General features: G+C 47.3%; 1 protein-coding gene and 1 pseudogene across 50 annotated transcripts in view; one reads left to right on the top strand and one right to left on the bottom strand.

The window, feature by feature from the left end:
* Positions 1–243: 243 nt before the first annotated feature.
* The window catches only part of ATXN2 (ataxin 2), a 146,303-nt gene continuing 125,568 nt past the window's right edge, over positions 244–20,978 (top strand). For 19 of the 50 annotated variants that reach the window (XM_054528275.2, XM_054528271.2, XM_054528274.2 and 16 more), the window contains exon 1: positions 260–805. In XM_054528275.2, the coding sequence (XP_054384250.1) occupies positions 579–805 (227 nt within the window). In that variant the 5' untranslated portion in view covers positions 260–578. Of the gene's footprint in view, positions 806–1,590; positions 1,676–20,978 lie in introns of those variants that run through there. The other 31 variants (XM_063711933.1, XM_063711920.1, XM_063711926.1 and 28 more) reach the window with 6 other exon arrangements.
* Positions 17,216–17,687, bottom strand: LOC112135742 (interferon-induced transmembrane protein 2-like; annotated as a pseudogene).

Genomic DNA, 20,978 nt, shown 5'->3' with positions numbered 1-20,978 from the left:
CCTCACGTTCTGCTTCCGTCCGACCCCTCCGACTTCCGGTAAAGAGTCCCTATCCACTCCTCCGCTCCCACCCGGCGCCTCGGCGCGCCCGGCCTCCGATGCGCTCAGCGGCCGCAACTCCTCGGAGTCCCGCGGTGGCCACCGAGTCTCGCCACTTCGCCGCAGCCAGGTGGCCCGGGTGGCGCTCGCTCCAGCGGCCGGCGCGGCGCAGCGGGCGGGGCGGCGGTGGCGCGGCCCCGGGACCGTATCCCTCCGCCGCCCCTCCCCCGCCCGGCCCCGGCCCCCCTCCCTCCCGGCAGAGCTCGCCTCCCTCCGCCTCAGACTGTTTTGGTAGCAACGGCAACGGCGGCGGCGCGTTCCGGCCCGGCTCCCAGCGGCTCCTTGGTCTAGGCGGGCCTCCCCGCCCCTTCGTCGTCCTCCTTCTCCCCCTCGCCAGCCCGGGCGCCCCTTCGGCCGCGCCAACCCGTGCCTCCCCGCTCGGCGCCCGCGCGTCCCCGCCGCGCTCCGGCGTCTCCTCGGCGCGCCCGGCTCCCGGCTGTCCCCGCCCGGCGTGCGAGCCGGTGTATGGGCCCCTCACCATGTCGCTGAAGCCCCAGCAGCAGCAGCAGCAGCAACAGCAGCAGCAACAGCAGCAGCAGCAGCCGCCCGCGGCTGCCAATGTCCGCAAGCCCGGCGGCAGCGGCCTTTTAGCGTCGCCCGCCGCCGCGCCTTCGCCGTCCTCGTCCTCGGTCTCCTCGTCCTCGGCCACGGCTCCCTCCTCGGTGGCCGCGGCGACCTCCGGCGGCGGGAGGCCCGGCCTGGGCAGGTGGGTGTCGGCACCCCAGCCCCCTCCGCGCCGTGCCCGGCGTCCCCTCCCCCGCGGCCCGCGCCGCCGTCCCCGCCCCGTGACCCGCCGGGCTACCCGGGGTGGGCTGGGGGCTGGCAGCGCGGGGGAGACTCGCTTGGGCCTGAGCCCCGAGGCTCGGCCGGTGGGCGCAGCCGGGGTCCTCTGGGATTGTCAGGCCTGTCCAGCCTCCCGCAGCATCCCCGCCCCCTCCCCCAGCGGTCAAGATGGAGGGAGCGGGCGGCCTCCCCTCCCCACGCGTGTTGGGAGGGGTTCTCGGGTAGCTGCGATGGTCAGCCCCGGCTCCCCCTTCCGCACGATCCTCCGCCCGCAGCGTGGGGATGCTCGGGCAGCTCCCCCACTCCTGGTTTAGGTGTGAACGTTGGAGGGGTCTGGAGGCTTTGGTGTCGTTTTCCGGAACATGTCCCCCCCCCCATGGGGGACATCTCGGGAGGGGAGAAGTTAGGGCCGCGTCCCCCGTGCCGGTTAAAGGGGTAGGCACTGGGCTTCTCCGGAATCATCAGGGTCTGTCGGGGCTCTCTCCCCGCCCCCTCCCAGTCCTGGGAAAGATCGGAGGACGGGGTGGAGACAGGTGGGCTTTGGCCCCCGCACCCCTCCGCGTTCGTGTACGAGGCGGCGGCGGGGGCTCCCGAACTCCCCTGGAATCGTGGGGCTCCGTGTGGTCTCCCGCAGCGTTCCACCCTCGCCCACCTGGGGAAGGGAAGGGGTGGGGAGTGCCTGGCCCCGTCCCGGCCTTCCTCCTTCCCCCGCCAGGCCTCTCCGGCGCGCGGGTGGTGGCCGATCCGCATTGCTGTTCCAGGCCGCAGTGGAGAAGGCGCCTGTGGAACATCGGTGGGTGAGGGCTGGACCCAGGCTGGACCCGGGAGATCCGGGGTGGCGGTGCCCTGGTGGCAGGGGGCGGGCACCCTGTGCACTTATCCCAACCCCCGCCCCAATTTCGGAAATGCTAGGAGAGATTGCAGCAGGGGACGTAGTCGGGTTCCTGACGGCAGAAAGGCGGGTGTTTACTAGCGTCTTTTACCCTCCTAACCCGGGGTTGTAGTAGGGGCTGGGGGCTCAGTGTTGTCCCGGCTAACTGGGTTTGACTCGAGGGTGTGTTTGTGCAGGAGGGCCTGTTGGGGGTGGCGGGCGGTTGTCACTTCGTATTTCACGAATTAAGAAAATGCTTAGTGTTCAAAGGGAGAAGCAAACGTCAATAGACTCCATTCCATTGTGGCCGGTGTCCTTAACTTCGGGAGTGCCGCCAGAGCTTACCAAGGGCACGCAAGTCCATTTCCCCTGTGCCTCAAGTCCATCCGTGTTGTAGGCACTACTGTGCCTTCTTTAGGCCTAGGCCGCCGGCTTGACGGCGGGTGACCGGCGTCCTCCTTAAATAGGCATCTTGGGCTTTGGAAGGTGGAATAAGAGGATTTTTCATTCACCTGAGTTTTCTTTTTGAAAACACGTTTTCAGCAACCCATTCCCAAAGAATTTTTATTTATAGCAGAAATTCCCCATCAAGAGGAATCAGCTGGTTTTTAAGGAATTCTGCTGCCTTCAAAGGGGGCGGAAACAGTCGTTTATATGATTTTACACGCCCCGCCCCTCCTTCCCCTACTCTGAGTCTGAAGCATCCCGAACACTACTTAGCCAAACTAGTTCAGATGAAGTGATCATTTCCCCAAGTAGGGTAACTTCAGTCTCCCTTTTTCGTTGGCATCTAGCGAAGAATGAAAAAATTTAAAATACAATTTTTATAGAAAAGGATGTATTCTGTTTTTACTTTTTTAGGTATTAGGAAGAGATTTGGCAGATGTATTCAACATGTTCAAATATATAAACATTAAAACTAAGATTATTAAGTTGCATTGACTACTAGGCTTAAAAATTAGATTATAAGAGAATTTGCTCTTGAGTAGTTGGAGTGATCAAAAATATTTGGAATGTTTTAGTACCACAAGGTCTTTTTTCTGTTCCTTGAGGCTTTACAACAATTTAAGGTTAATTTAGATTTTTCCTTGCTTTAAGTTCTTTTACTTGAGACCTAAATGGTAGCCCTTATTCTTTTTGATGAATAGGTGAAATTTTGTTTACTGTGTTGGATTTGTGTAATGTGAAATTTTATTCTTGAACAGATCGTTAATGTACTTGTAGAATTACTTTGAATTTGAATCACTTTCCTGCGTTCCTTGTAAATAAGTTTCAGCTTCTAGAATCTCCTCACTTAGGTTTGTGCGTATCAACAGTGAAAATAAGTTTCTGAGAGCAAGGGTGAAAAAAAAATGCAGTATTCAGTTTGACGAGTTTCAAGATAGCAAAATATTCTTGAAAGTCTGGAAATTCACATCTGCTTTAAGAAACATTTCATAATTTGACTTTGTGTGTGTGTGTAGTTTTTCATGACTTTCAGGAGTGATTTATTTTGTTCTTTGTTATACATATTTTTGAAGGTGGCTGTTTTAGGAAAGATAATATAATCACAATATTAGAACATAATTTTACTTTAATGTAATTTTGTGTGTGTTTTTTTTTGGGAGGGGGATGGAATCTCACTTTGTTGCCCAGGCTGGAGTGCAGTGGCCTGATCTCAGCTTACTGCAGTCTCTGCCACCTGGGTTCATTCAAGTGATTCTCCAGCCTCAGCCTCCCGAGTAGCTGGGATTACAGGTTCGTGCCACCACACCTGGCTAATTTTTTTGTATTTTTAGTGAGGACGGGGTTTTGCCATGTTGGCCAGGCTGGTCTCGAACTCTTGACCTCAAGTGATTCGCCAGCCTCAGCTTCCCAAAGTGCCAGGATTACAGGCAGGAATGAGCCACAGCCCGCAACCATCAGTCTAATTCTTATTTTTGCTTTTTACCTTTTCATTTTTATGTAGTAGAAGTGATTGTGTATCTTATTTTGTAGTTAGCTTTTTCCCCCTGAACGTTGTATTGTAAATGTAAATTTTTTTTTTTTTTTTGAGACGGAGTCTTGATCTGTTTCCCAGTCTGAAGTGCAGTGGTACGATCTCAGCTCACTGCAGCCTCTGACTCCTGGGTTCAAGCGATTCTCCCACCACAGCCTCTTGAGTAGCTGGGGCTACAGGAATGTGCCACCACGCTTGGCTAATTTTTGTATTTTTAGTAGAGACAAGGTTTCACCATGTTGGTCAGTTTGGTCTCGAACTACCGACCTCAGGTGATCCGCCCGCCTCGGCCTCCCAAAGTGCTGGGATTGCAGGCGTGAGCCACTGCACCTGGCCGTAAGGTTTTTACTTAACCATTCTGTTGTTGGGAATTGGGTTTCCACTTTTTTGTTATAGATAGTGGTGCAGTGAACATTTTTAAATAGCTTTTTGGTTCAGTGTAATTATTTCCTTAGAGAAAGTTACCAAGAGTGGTTTTACTAGTTCAGAGGGCTTCAGGATTTTTATGGCTCTTGCTAGCGGTGCTCTATTATTCTTTAGAAGACTTGTATTACTTCCAGTGCCAAGAAGGTTGCTCTTCCATAGAATGGTTTCTTTGTAGTTTGTCAAATATTGTGGGGAATTTTTAAAGGAAAAATTGCATTTTTACTGTCAAGTGCATACATTATTAAGTGCTTTTGTTAGTTACTGGATAATTGATATTTGAGTTTAATTTGGTTCCTCTGAAGATTTAATAAGGTAATATATGTGAAGATGTTTTGAAACCTGTAACCATTATTATTAATGAGGGTACTTGGTTTATCTATCGTGCTGATGATACTGAGTAAAGTGCAGGAATGAAATTCCTGAGGAACTGTTCTAAAGCTTTGTTGTTGTTGTTAACCTCTCTTTTACATCTGAAAGTATTTTTTATTAGCTGCTAGCCTATGACCAAGTTATTTTTGGTAACTTTTTTGTAATTTCATGGCACTATTGGGAATTTTCACTGGTTGATTCTTCTTCTACATTCCCTTCCCCATTAAAAATAAAAATATGAATTTACAATTGTTACTCTATTCCTAAACCTAAATAATATGACATTAGAATTGCTTGGGATACAGGATTCAGTGTGAATAAAATATTTTTCTTTTAGTGATTTTCAGCTTAGTATTGTTACTTGAGGCATTGCAACTTAAAAATTGTGCTGTTTAGCCATGCGCCTGTAATCCCAGCTACTCGGGAGGCTGAGGCAGGAGCATCACTTGAGCCCAGGAGGCAGAGGTTGCAGTCAGCTGAGATTGCGCCACTGCACTCCAGCCTGGGAGTCAGAGTGAGACTCTATCTCAAAAAAAAAAAAGTGTGCTGTGATTTAATGTAGTTGTTCATCATGCTTCCATTTAAATTTCAGTGAGACTGTTTATCTTTTGCAGTTAAATATCTTGTAGAAGGGCCTAAAATATCTACGTTGAATACAGCTTTATTGAAGCATCTATGTACACGGGGTTTTTGGGATGAATCAGTGAATAAAGCAAACATATTGTCCTTTTGGAGTTTACATTCTAATGTGACTAGGCAGACAATGAGACATTAAATTACCAGCCTATGTATAATAGTGTATAAGAGCTATGGAATTAGAAGAAAGCAGATTAAAGGTATAGGGAGTGTGGGGAGGGGAATGAGTTACAATTTTAAATGGATTAGGGGGAACTTCATTGAGGAGCTAACATTTGAGCAAAGATTTGAAGGTCGGGTATTTAGCCATTTGCTTTTTATGTAGGTTAATTAGTCATGTGGCTTCATTAGTAATTTATAAGGTTTAAATGGCATCATCCTTTGTTATTCTTTTATGTGCACATTGATACTAACCATCTCTGAAGTTAGACCAAAAAAGTTAATTGACATTGAGGGTCATTAGAGGTAAATTGTAGATGGCTATTACTAACCAAAGAGACATGTTTTGTTTTTCTTTTGGGCTTATGTATTTTACCTAATTAGTTTAGTTTTTGTTTCAAGTATGTGGAGAAAATAAACTTTTTAAGTTTGGGCCAAAACTTGCATTGGTTTTCTTTTTCTTTTTCTTTTTTTTTTTTAAGAGAAAAATGTAAGCCTGTGGTTGCTTAAAGATTTCACATTCTGAAACAGTGAAAACATGGGATCAGTCGTGGTGTTCCTTTTTTTGGTTAAATGTAAACTTGTATTTTCAGTGTTACTCTAATTAGCAATGGTTTATACTTTTACATAAGGGATGTTAACTCATATCGTAGCTATTTAATAGCCATATATTTTGACTTAAAGGAGGATCTCAAGGCCAGCCGCGGTGGCTCATACCTGTAATCCCAGCACTTTAGGAGGCCGAGGCGGCTTGATCACCTGGGGTCAGGAGTTCGAGACTAGTCTGGCCAACATGGTGAAACCCCCATCTCTACTAAAAATACAAAAATTAGCCGGGCATAGTGGTGGGTGCCTGTAATCCCAGCTTCTTGGGAGGCTGAGGGAAGAGAATTGCTTGATCCTGGGAGGTGGAGGTTGCAGTGAGCTGAGATCATGCCATTACACTCCAGCCTGGGCAACAGAGTGAGACTCTGTCTCAAAACAAACAAACAAACAAACAAAAAAAGGAGGATCTCATTTTTTTGTCCTAAATAGCTACAGCCATGTTAGAACTGTCAACTTAGTAAAGTATGGTTTTTTACTTTGAAACGAATTTTAAGGTTTTAGAAGGTTGTCCTCTAGAATTACAATTTTCTATTTTGACTAGTGATAGCATTTTGATGTTGTATAAATAGTTGAGCATGAACAAAACCCTATTTTTTTTTAGCTATTTCAAGTGATTGTGACAACTTCAATGGAGGTATAAAGTTTATTAACAGTCACACCTGCTATTATCTTTTTTTTTTTTTCTTTGAGACGGAGTCTTGCTCTGTCACCCAGGCTGGAGTGCAGTGGCACGATCTCTGCTTACTGCAACCTTTGCCTCCCAGGTTCAAGCTGTTCTTCTGCCTCAGTCTCCTGAGTAGCTGGGACTACATGCGCACGCCACCATGCCCAGCTAATTGTTGTATTTTTAGTAGAGATGGGGTTTCACCATGTTGGCTAGAATGGTCTCAAACTCCTGACCTCAGGTGATCCACCTGCCTCGGCCTCCCAAAGTGCTGGGATTACAGGCATGAGCCACCGTGCCTGGCTGCTGCCGTATCTTTTTAAGTGAAAGTACTTGTGTTTTTTTTGTTTTTTTTCAAAGGATATCTGGGTCATCTGTGATGTGACTGTTACCATCTAAGGGTTTTTTTGTTTGTTTTTGAGACAGAGTCTCTGTCGCCCAGGCTGGAGTGCAGTGGCGTGATCTTGCCTCCCTGCGACCTCCGCCTCCCGGGTTCAAGCAATTCTCCTGCCTTAGCCCTCCTGAATAGCTGGGATTACAGGCACCCGCCACCATGCCCAGCCAAGTTTTGCATTTTTAGTAGATATGGGGTTTCACCATGTTGGCCAGGCTGCTCTTGAACTCCTGACCTCAGGTGATTCGCCTGCCTCAGCCTCCCAAAGTGCTGGGATTACAGGCGTGAGCCACCCCCGCCCAGCCTCATGAGCTAAGGTGTTTTTTTTTTTTTTGAGACAGTTTCGCTCTTTCCCAGGCTGGAGTGCAGTGATGCAATCTCAGCTCACTGCAACCTCTGTTTCCTGGGTTCAAGCGATTCTCCTGCCTCAGCCTTCTGAGTAGCTGAGATTACAGGCGCCTGCTACCCCACCCAGCTAATTTTTGTATTTTTAGTAGAGACAGGGTTTCACCATGTTGGTCAGGCTCATCTTGAACTCCTGACCTTAAGCGATCCACCTGCCTTGGCCTCCCAAAGTGCTGGAATTACAGGCGTGAGCCACCGTGTGCGGCCTACCCTGTCTCTTAAAAAACAACAACAACAACAACAAAAATTCCTAAATCTTAAAAATGGAAGGCAAAAACTGTAAGTTTTGAGAGATTAGGGGACTTGCCCAAAGCAACATTTGTAGGATTTTATTACACCTCTCCCTTTATTTATTTATTTTTTTTAGAGTCAAGGTCTCCCTCTGTCACCCAGGCTGGAGTGCAGCCTCAATCTTTGGGGCCAAGCATTTCTCCTGCCTTAGCCTCCTGAGTAGCTGGAACTACAGGTGTACACCAGCTGGCTAACATTTAAATTTTTTGTAGAGACAGGGTCCTGCCATGTTGCCCAGATTGGTCTCAAACTCCTGAGCTCAAGCGATCCTCCTGCCTCAGCTTCCCAAAGTGCTGAGATTACAGGTGTGAGCCACTGCGCCGAGCCCCCTCCCTTTATTTTTATTTTTATTTTTAAATTTTAAGTTCTGGGGCCCCTCCCTTGAAATAAATGGAGACGTAATATATACACAAGATCATGCTGTGTATTTTAAGGCAATGGTCCCCAACCTTTTTAACACTAGGGACCGGTTTTGTGGAAGATGGTTTTTCCATAGGGGCCAGGGGATGATTTTGAGATTAAACTGTTACATCGGCCAGGCACGGTGGCTCACGCCTGTAATCCCAGCACTTTGGGAGGCCAAGGCGGGCGGATCACGAGGTCAGGAGATTGAGACCATCCTGGCTAACACGGTGAAACCCCCTTCTACTAAAAATACAAAAAAATTAGCTAGGCATGGTGGAGGGCGCCTGTAGTCCCAGCTACTCCGGAGGCTGAAGGCAAGAGAATGGCATGAAACCCGGGAGGCGGAGCTTGCAGTAAGCTGAGATCGTGCCACTGTACTTCAGCCTGGGGGACAAAGTGAGACTCCTCCTAAAAACAAAACAAAACAAAACAGTTCCACCTCAGATCATTATGCATTTGTTAGATTCTCATAAAGAGCATACAACCTACATCCCATGCCATGCGCAGTTCCCAGTAGGGTTTGTGCTTCTGAGAACATAATGCTGCACCTGATCTAACAGGTGGAGCTCAGGTGCTAATGCTCACACAGCTTCTGTTGTGCAGTCTGGTTCCTAACAGGCCTGCTCTTTATTTTTTGTTTTTTTTAATTAGATGGAGTCTCGCTCTGTCACCAGGCTGGAGTGCAGTGGCACGATCTCAGCTCACTGCAACCTCCGCCCCCCGGGTTGAAGCGATTCTCCTGCCTTAGCCTCCCATGTAGTTGGTACTACAGGCGCACGCCATGATGCCCAGCTAATTTTTGTATTTTTAGTAGAGACGGGGTTTCACCATGTTGGCCAGGATGGTGTCGATCTCCTGACCTTGTGATCCGCCCACCTCAGCCTCCCAAAGTGCTGGGATTACAGGCGTGAGCCACTGCGCCCGGCCCCCTAACAGGCTTGTTTTATGGAATACAGTCACAGACAATACTTGCCCTTCAGGATATCTTTTTGTAACCTTGATTTTGGCTTGCTAAAATAGGAGGTCTGTTTTCTTTTCTTTGTTTTTAATGTATGTGGTTCTGTACTTATGTGGTGTGAAATCTACGTAAATGTTAAATCCTTGGTTATTTATTTATTTTGAGACAGAGTCTCACTCTGTCACCTGGGCTGGAAAGCAGTGGCATGATCTCGGCTCACTGTAACCTCCACCTCCCAGGTTCAAGTGATTCTCCTGCCTCAGACTCCTGAGTAGCTGGGATTACAGGCCTGCACCACTACACCTGGCAAATTTTTGTATTTTTTTTTTTAGTAGAGATGGGGTTTCACCATATTGGCCAGGCTGGTCTTGAACTCCTGACCTTAGGTGATCTGCCCGTCTTGGCTTCCCAAAGTTTTGGGATTACAGCATGAGCCACTGCGCCCCGCCTTATTTATTTTTTTGAGACAGGTTCTAGCTCTGTCACCCAGGCGGGAGTGCAGTGGCGCCATCATGGCTCATTGCAACCTCGAGTTCTCAGGCCCAAGTGATCCTCCTATCTCAGCCTCCTGAGTAGCGGGGACCACAGGCATGCGCCACTATGCCCAGCAAAATTTTTGTTTCACTCTGTTGCCCAGGGTGGGGTGCAGTGGCAGGATCTCGGCTGAATGCAACCTCTGCCTCTTGCGTTCAAGCCATTCTCATGCCTCAGCCTCCCGAGTAGCTGGGATTATAGGCACGCGCCACTACACCTGGCTAATTTTTGTATTATTGGTAGAGATGGGGTTTCATCATGTTGGCCAGACTGGTCTCGAACTCCCGACCTCAGGTGATCCATATACCTTGGCCTCCCGAAGTGCTGGAATTACAGGTGTAAGCCACTGCGCCTAGCTTTTTTGTTTGTTTGTTTTTGTTTTGTAGGGACAGAGATTTTACCTGTTGCCCAGGATGGCCTTGAATTCCTGACCTCAAACAATTTGCCCTCCTTGGCCTCCCAAGGTGCTGGGATTACAGGTGTGAGCCACTATGCCTGGCTGATTTTTTAAATTATTATTATTGTTTGTGTGTGTGTGTTGCAGGATCTTACCCTGTCACCCAGGCTGGAATGCAGTGGTGTGATCTCGGCTCACTGCAGCCTCCGTCTCCCAGGTTCAAGTGATTGTCGTGCCTCAGCCTCCCGAGTAGCTGGGATAATAGCTGTGTGCCACCAAGCCTGGCTAATTTTTCTATTTTTAGTAGAGATGGGGTTTCATCATGTTGGCCAGGCTGGTCTCGAACTCCTTACCTTAGGTGATCCACCCGCTTCGTCCTCCCAAAGTGCTGGGATTACAGGTGTGAGCCACCATGACCAGTTTGGTTTAGTTTTTTGTTTGTTTGTTTGTTTTTTTGTTTTTTTTTTTTGAGAAATCTTGCTCTGTCGCCCAGGCTAGAGTGCGGTGGCACAATCTCAGCTCACTGCAAGCTCCACCTCCCAGGTTCACGCCATTCTCCTGCCTCAGCCTCCCGAGTAGCTGGGACTGCATGCGCCCGCCATCATGCCCGGCTAATTTTTTGTGTGCATTTTAAGTAGAGATGGGGTTTCACTGTGTTAGCCAGGATTGTCTCGATCTCCTGACCTCGTGATCTGCCCGCTTCGGCTTCCCAAAGTGCTGGGATTATAGGCATGAGCCACCACATCCGGCTTGGTTTGGTATTTTTATGAGTCTGGGTTGTTTATGAAAACTCGTCACAGCTGTTAACCTTAACTTTTTTTTTTTTTTCTGAGACGGAGTCTCGCTCTGTCACCCAGGCTGGAGTGCAGTGGCGCGATCTCGGCTCATTGCAACCTCTGCCTCCCAGGTTAAAGCGATTTTTCTGCCTCAGCCTCCTGAGTAGCTGGGACTACAGGCATGCAACCATCTCACCTGGCCAATTTTTGTATTTTAGTAGAGATGGGGTTTCACCATATTGGCCAGGCTGGTCTCGAACTCCTGGCCTCAAGTGATCCACCTGCCTTGGCCTCCCATGCCTGGCAACCTTAACCTTTTTATTTGCTGGTAATTATTTGTGTTTGCATTCATGTGAAAATTTGAAATTCTCATTAACATTTAAAGATTCTTACATAGATTGCTTGTAATTTAACCCTGAAGTTGTGTCAAGTGACTATAAAATGTCAATTTGTTTCATTTATTTATTTATTTATTTATTTTTGTAATAGGATCTGGCTCTGTTGCTAAGGCTGGAGTGCAATGCTACAAATACGGCTCACTGCAACCTCTGTCTCCGGGTTCAAGCCATCCTCCCACCTCAGCCTCCCAAGTAGTTGGAACTACTGGTGCGCCCCACAGTGCCTGCCTAGTTTTTTTGTATTTTCAGTAGATGTGGAGTTTTGCCATGTTGATCTTGAACTCATGGCCTCGAGTGATCCACCCCACTTAGGCCTCCTAACATGCTGGTGTTACAGGTGTGAGCCACTGTGTCCAGCCCGAAAATGTCAGTTTCGTGCCATGATTAATAGCTAACTACATTTTGGGAGTGGAATAAAGTTCATTCTATAAAGAAGTCTTTGTAAAACTCATTAGTTGTGGTATGAGGCTTGTCGGCAATATAAGTGAACGTGGTTTATTTTTATTAACTGTATCAGAACTTTAGAATGTTGGTCTCCTGAAGCCATTGCCTCGAGAGGCTTTATTGAACAGTGTTGCCAATGATCAGTTTTTTTTTATTTCCTTTTTTTTTAGACTGAGTCTTACCCTGTTGGCCAGGTTGGAGTATAGAGATATGGTCATGGCTCGCTGCAGCCTCAACATCCTGGGCTCAAGCAGTCCTCCTATCTCAGTCTCCCGAGTAGCTGGAACTACAGGTGCATGCCCCCATGCCTGGCTTTTGTATATTCTGTAGAGACAGGTTTTAGCCATGTTGCCCAGGCTGGTCTCAAACTCTTAAATTGAAATGATCCACCCACCTAGTTTTCCCAAAGTGCTTTAATTACATGTGTGAGGCACCATGGCTGGCCAGGTCAAATATTTTTCGTTGACATTTTTTATATTGCTTTTTAAAGTCATGTTAAAATATTCTTAATAATTTTTCTAAGTGGAATTAATCTTGATTATAATTTTAGTTTTTTATAAAGGGAGGGTTTTGAAACAAGTACTGCATTTTTCTTTTTGGGTTTATAAACATTTACTATGGACTTTGTGCACTTAACTATTTTCATTCCTGAAACACATTTCGAAATCAGGAATTGAAGACTAAATGTCTTTTCACTGAAGCTTGAGCAGATTTTAGAAAGGGGAGTTCTTTTTTTTTTTTTTTTTTTTGGTAGAAATGGGGGTCTTGTTATGTTGCCCAGGCTGGCCTCCAACTTCTGGGCTTAAACTGTTCTCCTGCTTCAGCCTCTGGTCTGGAGAGGTTTTTATGGCCTCTTTGAGAACTTACTTACTTTTACTTTACACACGATTCTATCTAGCTTTCTTTTCTGATGTACATATTGGCAGCAAGTAGAAAAGTAATATTTTCAGAGGCAGATATATTAACAGATATAATAACAGTAGCATGATAGAAAGTTGAAAGACTTAGCTGGGCACGGTGGCTCACGCTTGTAATCCCAGCACTTTGGGAGGCCAAGGAGGGTGGATCACTTGAGGTCAGGAGTTCGAGACCAGTCTGGCCAACATGGTGAAATCCTGTCTCTACTAAAAAACAGAAAAAGGGCCGGGCGTGGTGGCTCACCCCTGTAATCCCAGCACTTTGGGAGGCTGGGGAGGGCGGATGACAAGGTCAAGAAATTGAGACCATTCTGGCCAACAGGGTGAAACCCCATCTCTACTAAAAATACAAAAAAATTAGCTGGGCGTGGTGGTGTGCACCTGTAGTCCCAGCTACTCGGGAGGCTGAGGCAGGAGAATTGCTTGAACCCGGGAGGCAGAGGTTGCAGTGAGCCAAGATTGGGCCACTGCACTCCGGTCTGACAATGGAGGGAGACTCTGTCTCAAAAAAAAAAAAAAAAAAAAAAACACCAGACTTGGGGCTGGGCAGATGCCTGTAATCCCAGCTACTTGGGAGGCTAAGGCAGGACAATCGCTTGAACCCAGGAGGTGAAGGTTGCAGTGAGCTCAGATTGTGGCACTGTGCCCCAGCTTGGGCCACAGAGCAAGACTCTGTCTCAAAAAAAAAAAAAAAAAAAGTCTGGAAGACTGGTGGCTGGGCATGGTGGCTCACACCTGTAATCCCAACACTTTGGGAGGCTGAAGCAGGCAGATTACCTGAGCCCAGGAGTTCAAGTCCAGCCTGGGCAACACAGGGAAACCCCATCTCAACAAAAAATATTAATACGAAAAATTTAGCCGGTCATGGTCATGCACTTCTGTAGTCTCAGCTACTTGGGAGGCTGAGGCAGGTGGTTCACTTAAGTCTGGACGTCGAGATGAGCCATGATTGCACGACTGCACTCCAGCCTGGGCATTAAAATGAGACCTTGTCTCAAAAAACAAAACAAAGAGACTGGAGAATTACTAAAAAACAGACACAAGAGCTCAACAAGTATACCATTCTGGGAGGTGTTTTTTTTTTTTGAGATGGAGTTTCGCTCTTGTCACCCAGGCTGGAGTGCAATGGCGCCATCTCTCCTCACTGTAGCTCCGCCTCCCGGGTTCAGGCAGTTCTCCTGCCTGACTCCTGAGTAGCTGGGATTACAGATGTTGGTCACACACCTCGCTAATTTTTGTATTTTTAGTAGAGATGGGTTTCCCCATATTGGCCAGTCTGGTCTCGAACTCCTGACCTCAGGTGATCCGCCTGCCTCAGCCTCCCAAAGTGCCAGGACCACAGGCGTGAGCCACCGCACCTGGCTTTTTTTTTTAACATAGAATCTTGCTCTGTTGCCCAGGCTGGAGTGCAGTGGTACAATCTTGGCTCACTGCAACCTGTGCCTCCCAGCTTCTAGCGATTTTCCTGCCTCTGACTCCTGAGTAGCTGGGATTACGGGTGCCCGCCACCACACCCAGCTAATTTTTGTATTTTTAGTAGAGACGGGGTTTTGCCATGTTGGCCAGGCTGGTCTTGAACTCCTGACCTTAGATGATCCACCTGCCTAGGCCTCCCAAAGTGCTGGGATACAGGCGTGAGCCACCACTCCCGGCCTGGGAGTTTTGACTGTAAGTTTATAGCTGTATACCTTAGGCCCTAAGGGCATTACTGTTTTATAGCACAGTGTAGTTAATTAATGTGCTCATAATGGTGACTCATAACACCAGGTTAAATGATTTTTTATATCTCCCAAAGAAGTATTTTTCAATCTGCAGGTCATGACCCCTTAGTAGATTGTGAAACACATTAGTGGATTATGACAAGCATTTTTAGAAAAATGAAAAAGAATAAGAAGTGTTAGGACGCATTGCATTGTTGAAATAATTGTTTTTGAGATGGAGTTTCGCTCCTAGTTGCCGAGGCTGGAGTGCAATGGCCTGATCTGCCTCCCGGGTTCAAGCGATTCTCCTACCCTCAGCCTCCCGAGTAGCTGGGATTACAGACATGCGCCACCATGCCTGGCTAATTTTGTATTTAGTTTTAGTAGAGACGGGGTTTCTCCATGTTGGTCAGGCTGGTCTCGAACTCCTGACCTCAGGTGATCCGCCTGCCTCAGCCTCTCAAAGTGCTGGGATTACAGGCATGAGCCCCTGCGCCCGGCCTAATTTTTGTATTTTTAGTAGAGATGGGGTTTCACCATGTTGGCCAGGATAGTCTTGATCTCTTGACCTCGTAATCCGCCCACCTCGACTCCCAAAGTGCTGGGATTACAGGTGTGAGCCACTGCACCCAGCTGCCAAGAACTGTTTTAAGCTTTGGTTTGAGTTAATGTATATATACTGCATTGTAATTCAAAATGTAATTTTTGGCCAACTCTAGGCACATTGCCTATGGACTAGTCCTGCTCTGCCACGAGCAGCAACAGTTCAATGAATTTTTTTTTTTTTTTGGATACAGGGTCTCTGTCACCAAGGCTAGAATGCAGTGGTGCAGTCTCGGCTCACTGCAACCTCTGTCTCCTGGGCTCAAGCGATCCTCCCACCTCAGCCTCCTGAGTAGCTGGGAGAACAGGAGCACGCTACCATGCCTGGCTAATTTTTGTATTTTTTGAAGAGATGAGGTTTTGCCGTGTTGTTCAGGCTGGTCTTGAACTCCGGAGCTCAGATGATCCACCCACCTTGGCGTCCAAAAATGCTGGGATTACAGGGATGAGCCACCGTGCCTAGCCAAAAATTTTGTTTTTAAGTAATTTTTTATTGATATAGTCAAAAAAGTTACTGCTTTAGAGCCACAGAAACGCAGTAAAAGGATTGAGGAAGAGTTTTGAGGTTATATCTAAGCTAGGGTTGTCAGATTTGGCAAATAGAAATACAGGACAGTGAGTTAAATTTGAATTTTTGATGAACATTGACTATTTTTTTAGTATAATTGTGTATTAAATTGCATAGAAAAAAGTTATTTATCTAAAGTTGAAATTTAACTGAGCATCTTGTATTTTATCTGGCAACTCCAGTCTAAGCTGGAATCATGGTTCACTGTTTTTTGTTTTTTTTTTTGAGTTGGAGTCTTGCTGCGTTGCCCAGGCTGGAGTGCAATGGTGCGATCTTGGCTCACTGCAACCTCCACCTCCTGTGTTCAAGTGATTCTCCTGCCTCAGCCTCCCAAATAGTTGGAATTACAGGCATCCACCACCATGCCCAGCTAATTTTTATATTTTTAGTAGAGACGGGGTTTTCGCCATATTGTTCAGGCTGGTCTTGAACTCTTGACCTCAGGTGGTCCGCCCACCTCGGCCTCCCAACATGCTGGGATTACAGGCATGATCTACCGCACCTGGCCATGGTTCACTCTTTAGTAACTAAAATTTAAGCTCTATGAAAGCAGGAACTTTGTTTTGTTCACTACTGATTGTATCCCTATTTCTTGGATGGTTGGCACTTACTACTTGGTCACATCTTTGAATGGGCAAGTTACTCAGCCACTCTCAGGCTTAGTTTCTTTACCTATTAAAAGAGAAAGAATATCTTCCTTGGCTGGGCGCAGTGGCTCACGCCTGTAATCCCAGCACTTTGGGAGGCTGAGGCGGGTGGATCACGAGGTCAGGAGATCGAGACCAACCTGGGCAACATTGTGAAACCTCATCTCTACTAAAATAGAAAAAATTAGCTGGGCATGGTGGCGTGCATCTGTAGTCCCAGCTACTCGGGAGGCTGAGGCAGGGAATTGCTTGAACCCAGGAGGTGGAGGTTGCAGTGAGCCGAGATTGTGCTACTGCACTCCAACCTGGGCGACAGAGCAAGACTCTGTCTAAAAAAAAAAAAAAAAAAAAGAGTACCTTCTTTAAAAAGTGAGATACTAAAGTCTTAATATTTTCTGTTTTTATGTATTTATTTTTTGAGATGGGATCTTGCTGTATTGCCCAGGTTGGAGTACAGTATTGTGATCATGGCTTATTGCAGCCTTTAACTCCTGGGTTCAAGTGACCCTCCCACCTCAGCCTCCTGAGTAGCTGGGACCACAGGCACATGCACCATCACACCCTGCAATTCTTTTTTTTTTTTTTTTTGAGACACCGTCTTGCTTTGTCACCCAGGCTGGAGTGCGTGGTGGAATTTCTGCTCACTCCAACCTCCACCTCCCGAGTTCAGGCGGTTCTCCTGCCTCAGCCTCCCGAGTAGCTTGGGACCACATATGTGCACCATCATGCCTGGTTAATTTTTTGTATTTTTAGTAGTGACAGGGTCTTACTATGTTGCCCAGGTTGGTCTCAAACTCCTTAGGTCAAGTGATCTGCCCGCCTTGGCCTCCCAAAGTGCTGCGCCCTACAATTTAAAAAAATTTTTGTAGAGACAGTCTTGCTGTTACCCAGGCTGGTTTTGAACTTCTGCCCTCAAGTAGTCCTCTTGCCTTGGCCTCCCAAAGTGTTGGGATTAGGGCCATGAGCCAGCACACACAGCCTAAATTCTTCTTATGTTCTTATGTTCTGTTCTTGGCACATAGTAGATGTTCAACAATGTAGAGTCAAACGCATTTGGAGTTGGAATGGCTCTGGTGTTTTTTTTTTTTTTTAACCAGAAACATGTGCACTTTATTGAATGCCATTGTAGAAAAGTGTGTGAGGATAAAGGGCTGATACAGAACTTGGCTCTGGCGGCAGGGCGAGGAACGGAGGGTGGATGGAGTACATGGGAATCAGATCATGGGTAGAGCTCCTGGCCTAGATGATGCCTCCTGATCTATTGATAGACTTGAAAGATCAACACTGGGATGATGCTGAGCAGAATGGTCATGATGATGCGCACAATCAGGGCCCAGATGTTCAGGCACTTGGCGGTGAAGGCATAGGCCTGGGCCCTGGTCAGGTCGCCAACCATCTTCCTGTCCCTAGACTTCACTGAGTAGGCCAATGCTATGAAGCCCAGGCAGCAGGAGTTCATGAAGTGGGTGTTGAACAGGGACCAGATGACATGGTTGGGCACGGAGTTCTCGCTGTGGATGTGGATCACTGTGGACATCGGGGGAACAGGGTTGTGGGGCGCCCCCAGCACAGCCACCTCTTGCTCCTCCTTGAGCATCTCATAGTTAGGGGGATGGCCGATGTTGGCAGGAGTGAAGAGGTTTGGCCATTGTGGTTCATGGTGTCCAGGGAAGACCAGCTGTGGTCGGGTTGCTGGGATGGTTCTCAGTGGTTCCCTCCCTTTCCCTGGTAGTTTGGATTTCTCTGGCTCTGGTGGTTTTTTAGTACTCATTCTGTTTACCAGTGAAGAAATTGAGACCAAGAGGGTTATTTACCAGAGTGTCTCATCATTGGCTGCATAACTGGCATTAGAATCTGATGTACTTTTATTTCTAATACATTTCTTTTTTTTTTGAGATGGAGTCTCGCTCTGTTGCCGAGGCTGGAGTGCAGTGGGGCAATCTTGGCTCGTTGCAACCTCCACCTCCCGGGTTCAAGCTATTCCCCCGTCTCAGCCTCCCAAGTAGCTGGGACTACAGGCACCTGGCACCACGGCCGGCTAGGTTTTGTATTTTAGTAGAGATGGGGTATCACCATGTTGGCCAGGCTGGTCTCGAACTCATGACCTCAGGTGATCCACCTGCCTCGGCCTCCCAGTGCTGGGATTACAGGCATGAGCCACCATGCCTGGCCTTTCTGTGTCATTTCTTTTCTTTTTCTTCATCCCTCCTCTCCTTCTTTTCTCCCCTCCCCGCTGCCTTCTCCCCTCCTCCCTTCTTTTCTTCCTTTCTCTCCCTCTTTTTATTTCTTCCTCTCTTTTTCTTTCTCTGTCTCTCCCAACCCTTCCTCTCTCTCTCCCTCCCTTCCTCCCTCCCCTTCTCTCTCCCCATCCCCTTTTGTTCCTAAGAGACAGGGTCTCCTTATGTTGCTGAGGCTGACCTTGAACCCCTGAGCCCAGATGATTCTGCCTCCTTAGTAGCTGGGACTACACCTGCCTCCCGTTGTCATCTTTTTTTTTTTGGAGACAGAGTCTTCCTCTGTTGCTCAGGGTGGAGTGTAGTGGCACGATCATAGCTTACTGTAACTGTGTAACCTCGAATTTTTGGGCTCAAGCAATCATCCCACCTCAGCTTGCTGGGTACCTGGGGCTACAGGTGTGTACCACCGTGTCCGGCTAATTACTTTTCTTATTTTTATTTTTTGGAAACAGGATCTTGCTCTGTTGCCCAGGCTGGTGTCAAACTCCTGGGCTCAAGTGAACCTCCTGCCTTGGCCTCCCAAAGTGTTGGGAGGGATTACAGGCGTGAGCCACTGCACCCAGCCTCCTCTTTCTTCCCATTTAACTCCTAACCACACCGAACTTTCTGTCTGCAGAGAGGAGCATTGGTCAACAGTTCACAAAATGGCTAGGCATGATGGCGTGCACCCATAGTCCCAGCTACTTGGGGAGCTGAGGTGGGAGGATCGCTGGAGCCCAGGAGTTCAAGGCCCTGGGCAACACAGCAAGACCTCATCTCTGGCTGGGCCGGGTAGCTCACGCCTGTAATCGCAACACTTTGGGAGGCTGAGGTGGGTGGATCACCTGAGGTCAGGAGTCCGAGACCAGCCTGGCCAACATGGTGAGACCCCGTGTCTACTAAAAGTACAAAAATTAGCCAGGCACGGTGGTGCGCTCCTGTAATCCCAGCTACTCGGGGGGGCTGAGACAGGAGAATTGCTTGAACCCAGGAGGCGGAGGTTGCAGTGAGCCAAGAACACGCCACTGCACTCCAGCCTGGGTGACATAGTGAGACTCTTATTACCTCAAAAAAAAAAAAAAAAAAAAGTCATCTGTACTATTGCATGTTAGTAGTTTCTTTCTGCTTATTGTTGAGTAGTAGTCTCTTGTATGCATGTACCAGTTTGTTCATCTAGTGGTGGACATTGAGTTAGCAGGTTTTGGCTATTAAAGATAAAGCTGGCGGCCAGGTGCGATGTCTCACGCCTGTAATCCCAGCACTTTGGGAGGCCGAGGCAGGCAGATCACCTAAGGTTGGGAGTTTGAGACCAGCCTGACCAACATGGAGAAACCCCATCTCTACTAAAAATACAAAATTAGCCGGGAGTGGTGGTGCATGCCTATAATGCCAGCCAGGAGGCTGAGGCAGGAGAATCGCTTGAACCCGGGAGGCAGAGGTTGCGGTGAGCCAAGATTGCACCATTGCACTCCAGCCTGGGCATCAAGAGTGAAACTCCGTCTCAAAAAAATAAATAAAAATAAAGCTGGTATGAATATTTATGTACAGGTTTTGTGTGAACATATGATTTTATTTCTCTTGGTTGGAATGCATAGAAATGAGATTGCTGGGTTTTGTGGCAAGTGTTTATTTTTCCAGGGTACATATAATCCTGTGAGTGTTTATTTAATTTTAAAAGTAATTGCTAAACTGTTTGCTAAAGTGACTGTACTATATTTTCTTCCCCTAGCAGTGTATGAGCTTTTTTTTTTGAGGCAGGGTCTTGTTCTGTCATCCAGGGTGGAGTGCAGTGGTACGATATTGTCTCACTGCAACATTGACCTCCTGGGCTCAAGTGATCCTCCTGCCTCAGCCTCCTGGCTGGGACCACAGGCATGTACCACCACACCTGGTAATTCGCTTTGATTTTTAGTAGAGAAGAGGTCTCACTATGTTGCCCTGGCTGGTGTTGAACTCCTGGGCTCAAGTGATTCGTCTACCTCAGTCTCCCAAAGTGCTGGGATTATAGATATATGAGCCCCTGTGCCTGGCCTCATTGTGGTTTTAATTTGCATTTCCCTAATTCCCAGTGATATTGAGCATCTTTTCATGTGTTTATTTGACATTCATACCATCTTTGGTGATGAGAAACTATGTTTATGCATTGCTTAATGGTGGGGATGTGTTCTGAGAAATTTTTTCGGTGATCTCCTCATTGTACAAATATAGAGTATACTTACACAAGCCTAGATGGTATACCTACTAGACACATAGGCTGTGGTACAGAGTATTACTCTTAGGCTACATATCTGTGTACTGAACACTGTTGGCAGTTGTAACATAATGTTAAGTATTTGTGAATCTAAACATATCTAAACATAGAAAAGGTGAGTAAAAATACAGCGTAAAAGATAAAAGTGGTATATCTGAATAGGTCACTTACCATGAATGGAGCTTGCAGGACAGGAAGTTGCTTGGGATGAGTCATTTATGAGTGGTGTGTGAATGTGCAGGCCTAGGACATTACTGTATGCTACTGTAGACAAACACTGAACAGTTAGGATACACTAAATTGATAAATATCTTTCTTATTTTGTTTTTTGAGATGGAGTCTCACTCTGTTGCCCAGGCTAGAGTGTAGTGGCGTGATGTTGGCTCACTGCAGTCTCCGCCTTCTGGGTTCAAGCGATTCTCCTGCCTCAGCCTCCTGAATAGCTGGGATTACAGGTGTGTGCCACCACACCTGGCTAATTTT

The sequence above is a fragment of the Pongo abelii genome, chromosome 10 (assembly GCF_028885655.2).
Source record: "Pongo abelii isolate AG06213 chromosome 10, NHGRI_mPonAbe1-v2.0_pri, whole genome shotgun sequence".
NCBI classification, from domain to species: Eukaryota; Metazoa; Chordata; class Mammalia; order Primates; family Hominidae; genus Pongo; species Pongo abelii.
This window is presented reverse-complemented; position numbering and strand designations above follow the sequence as displayed.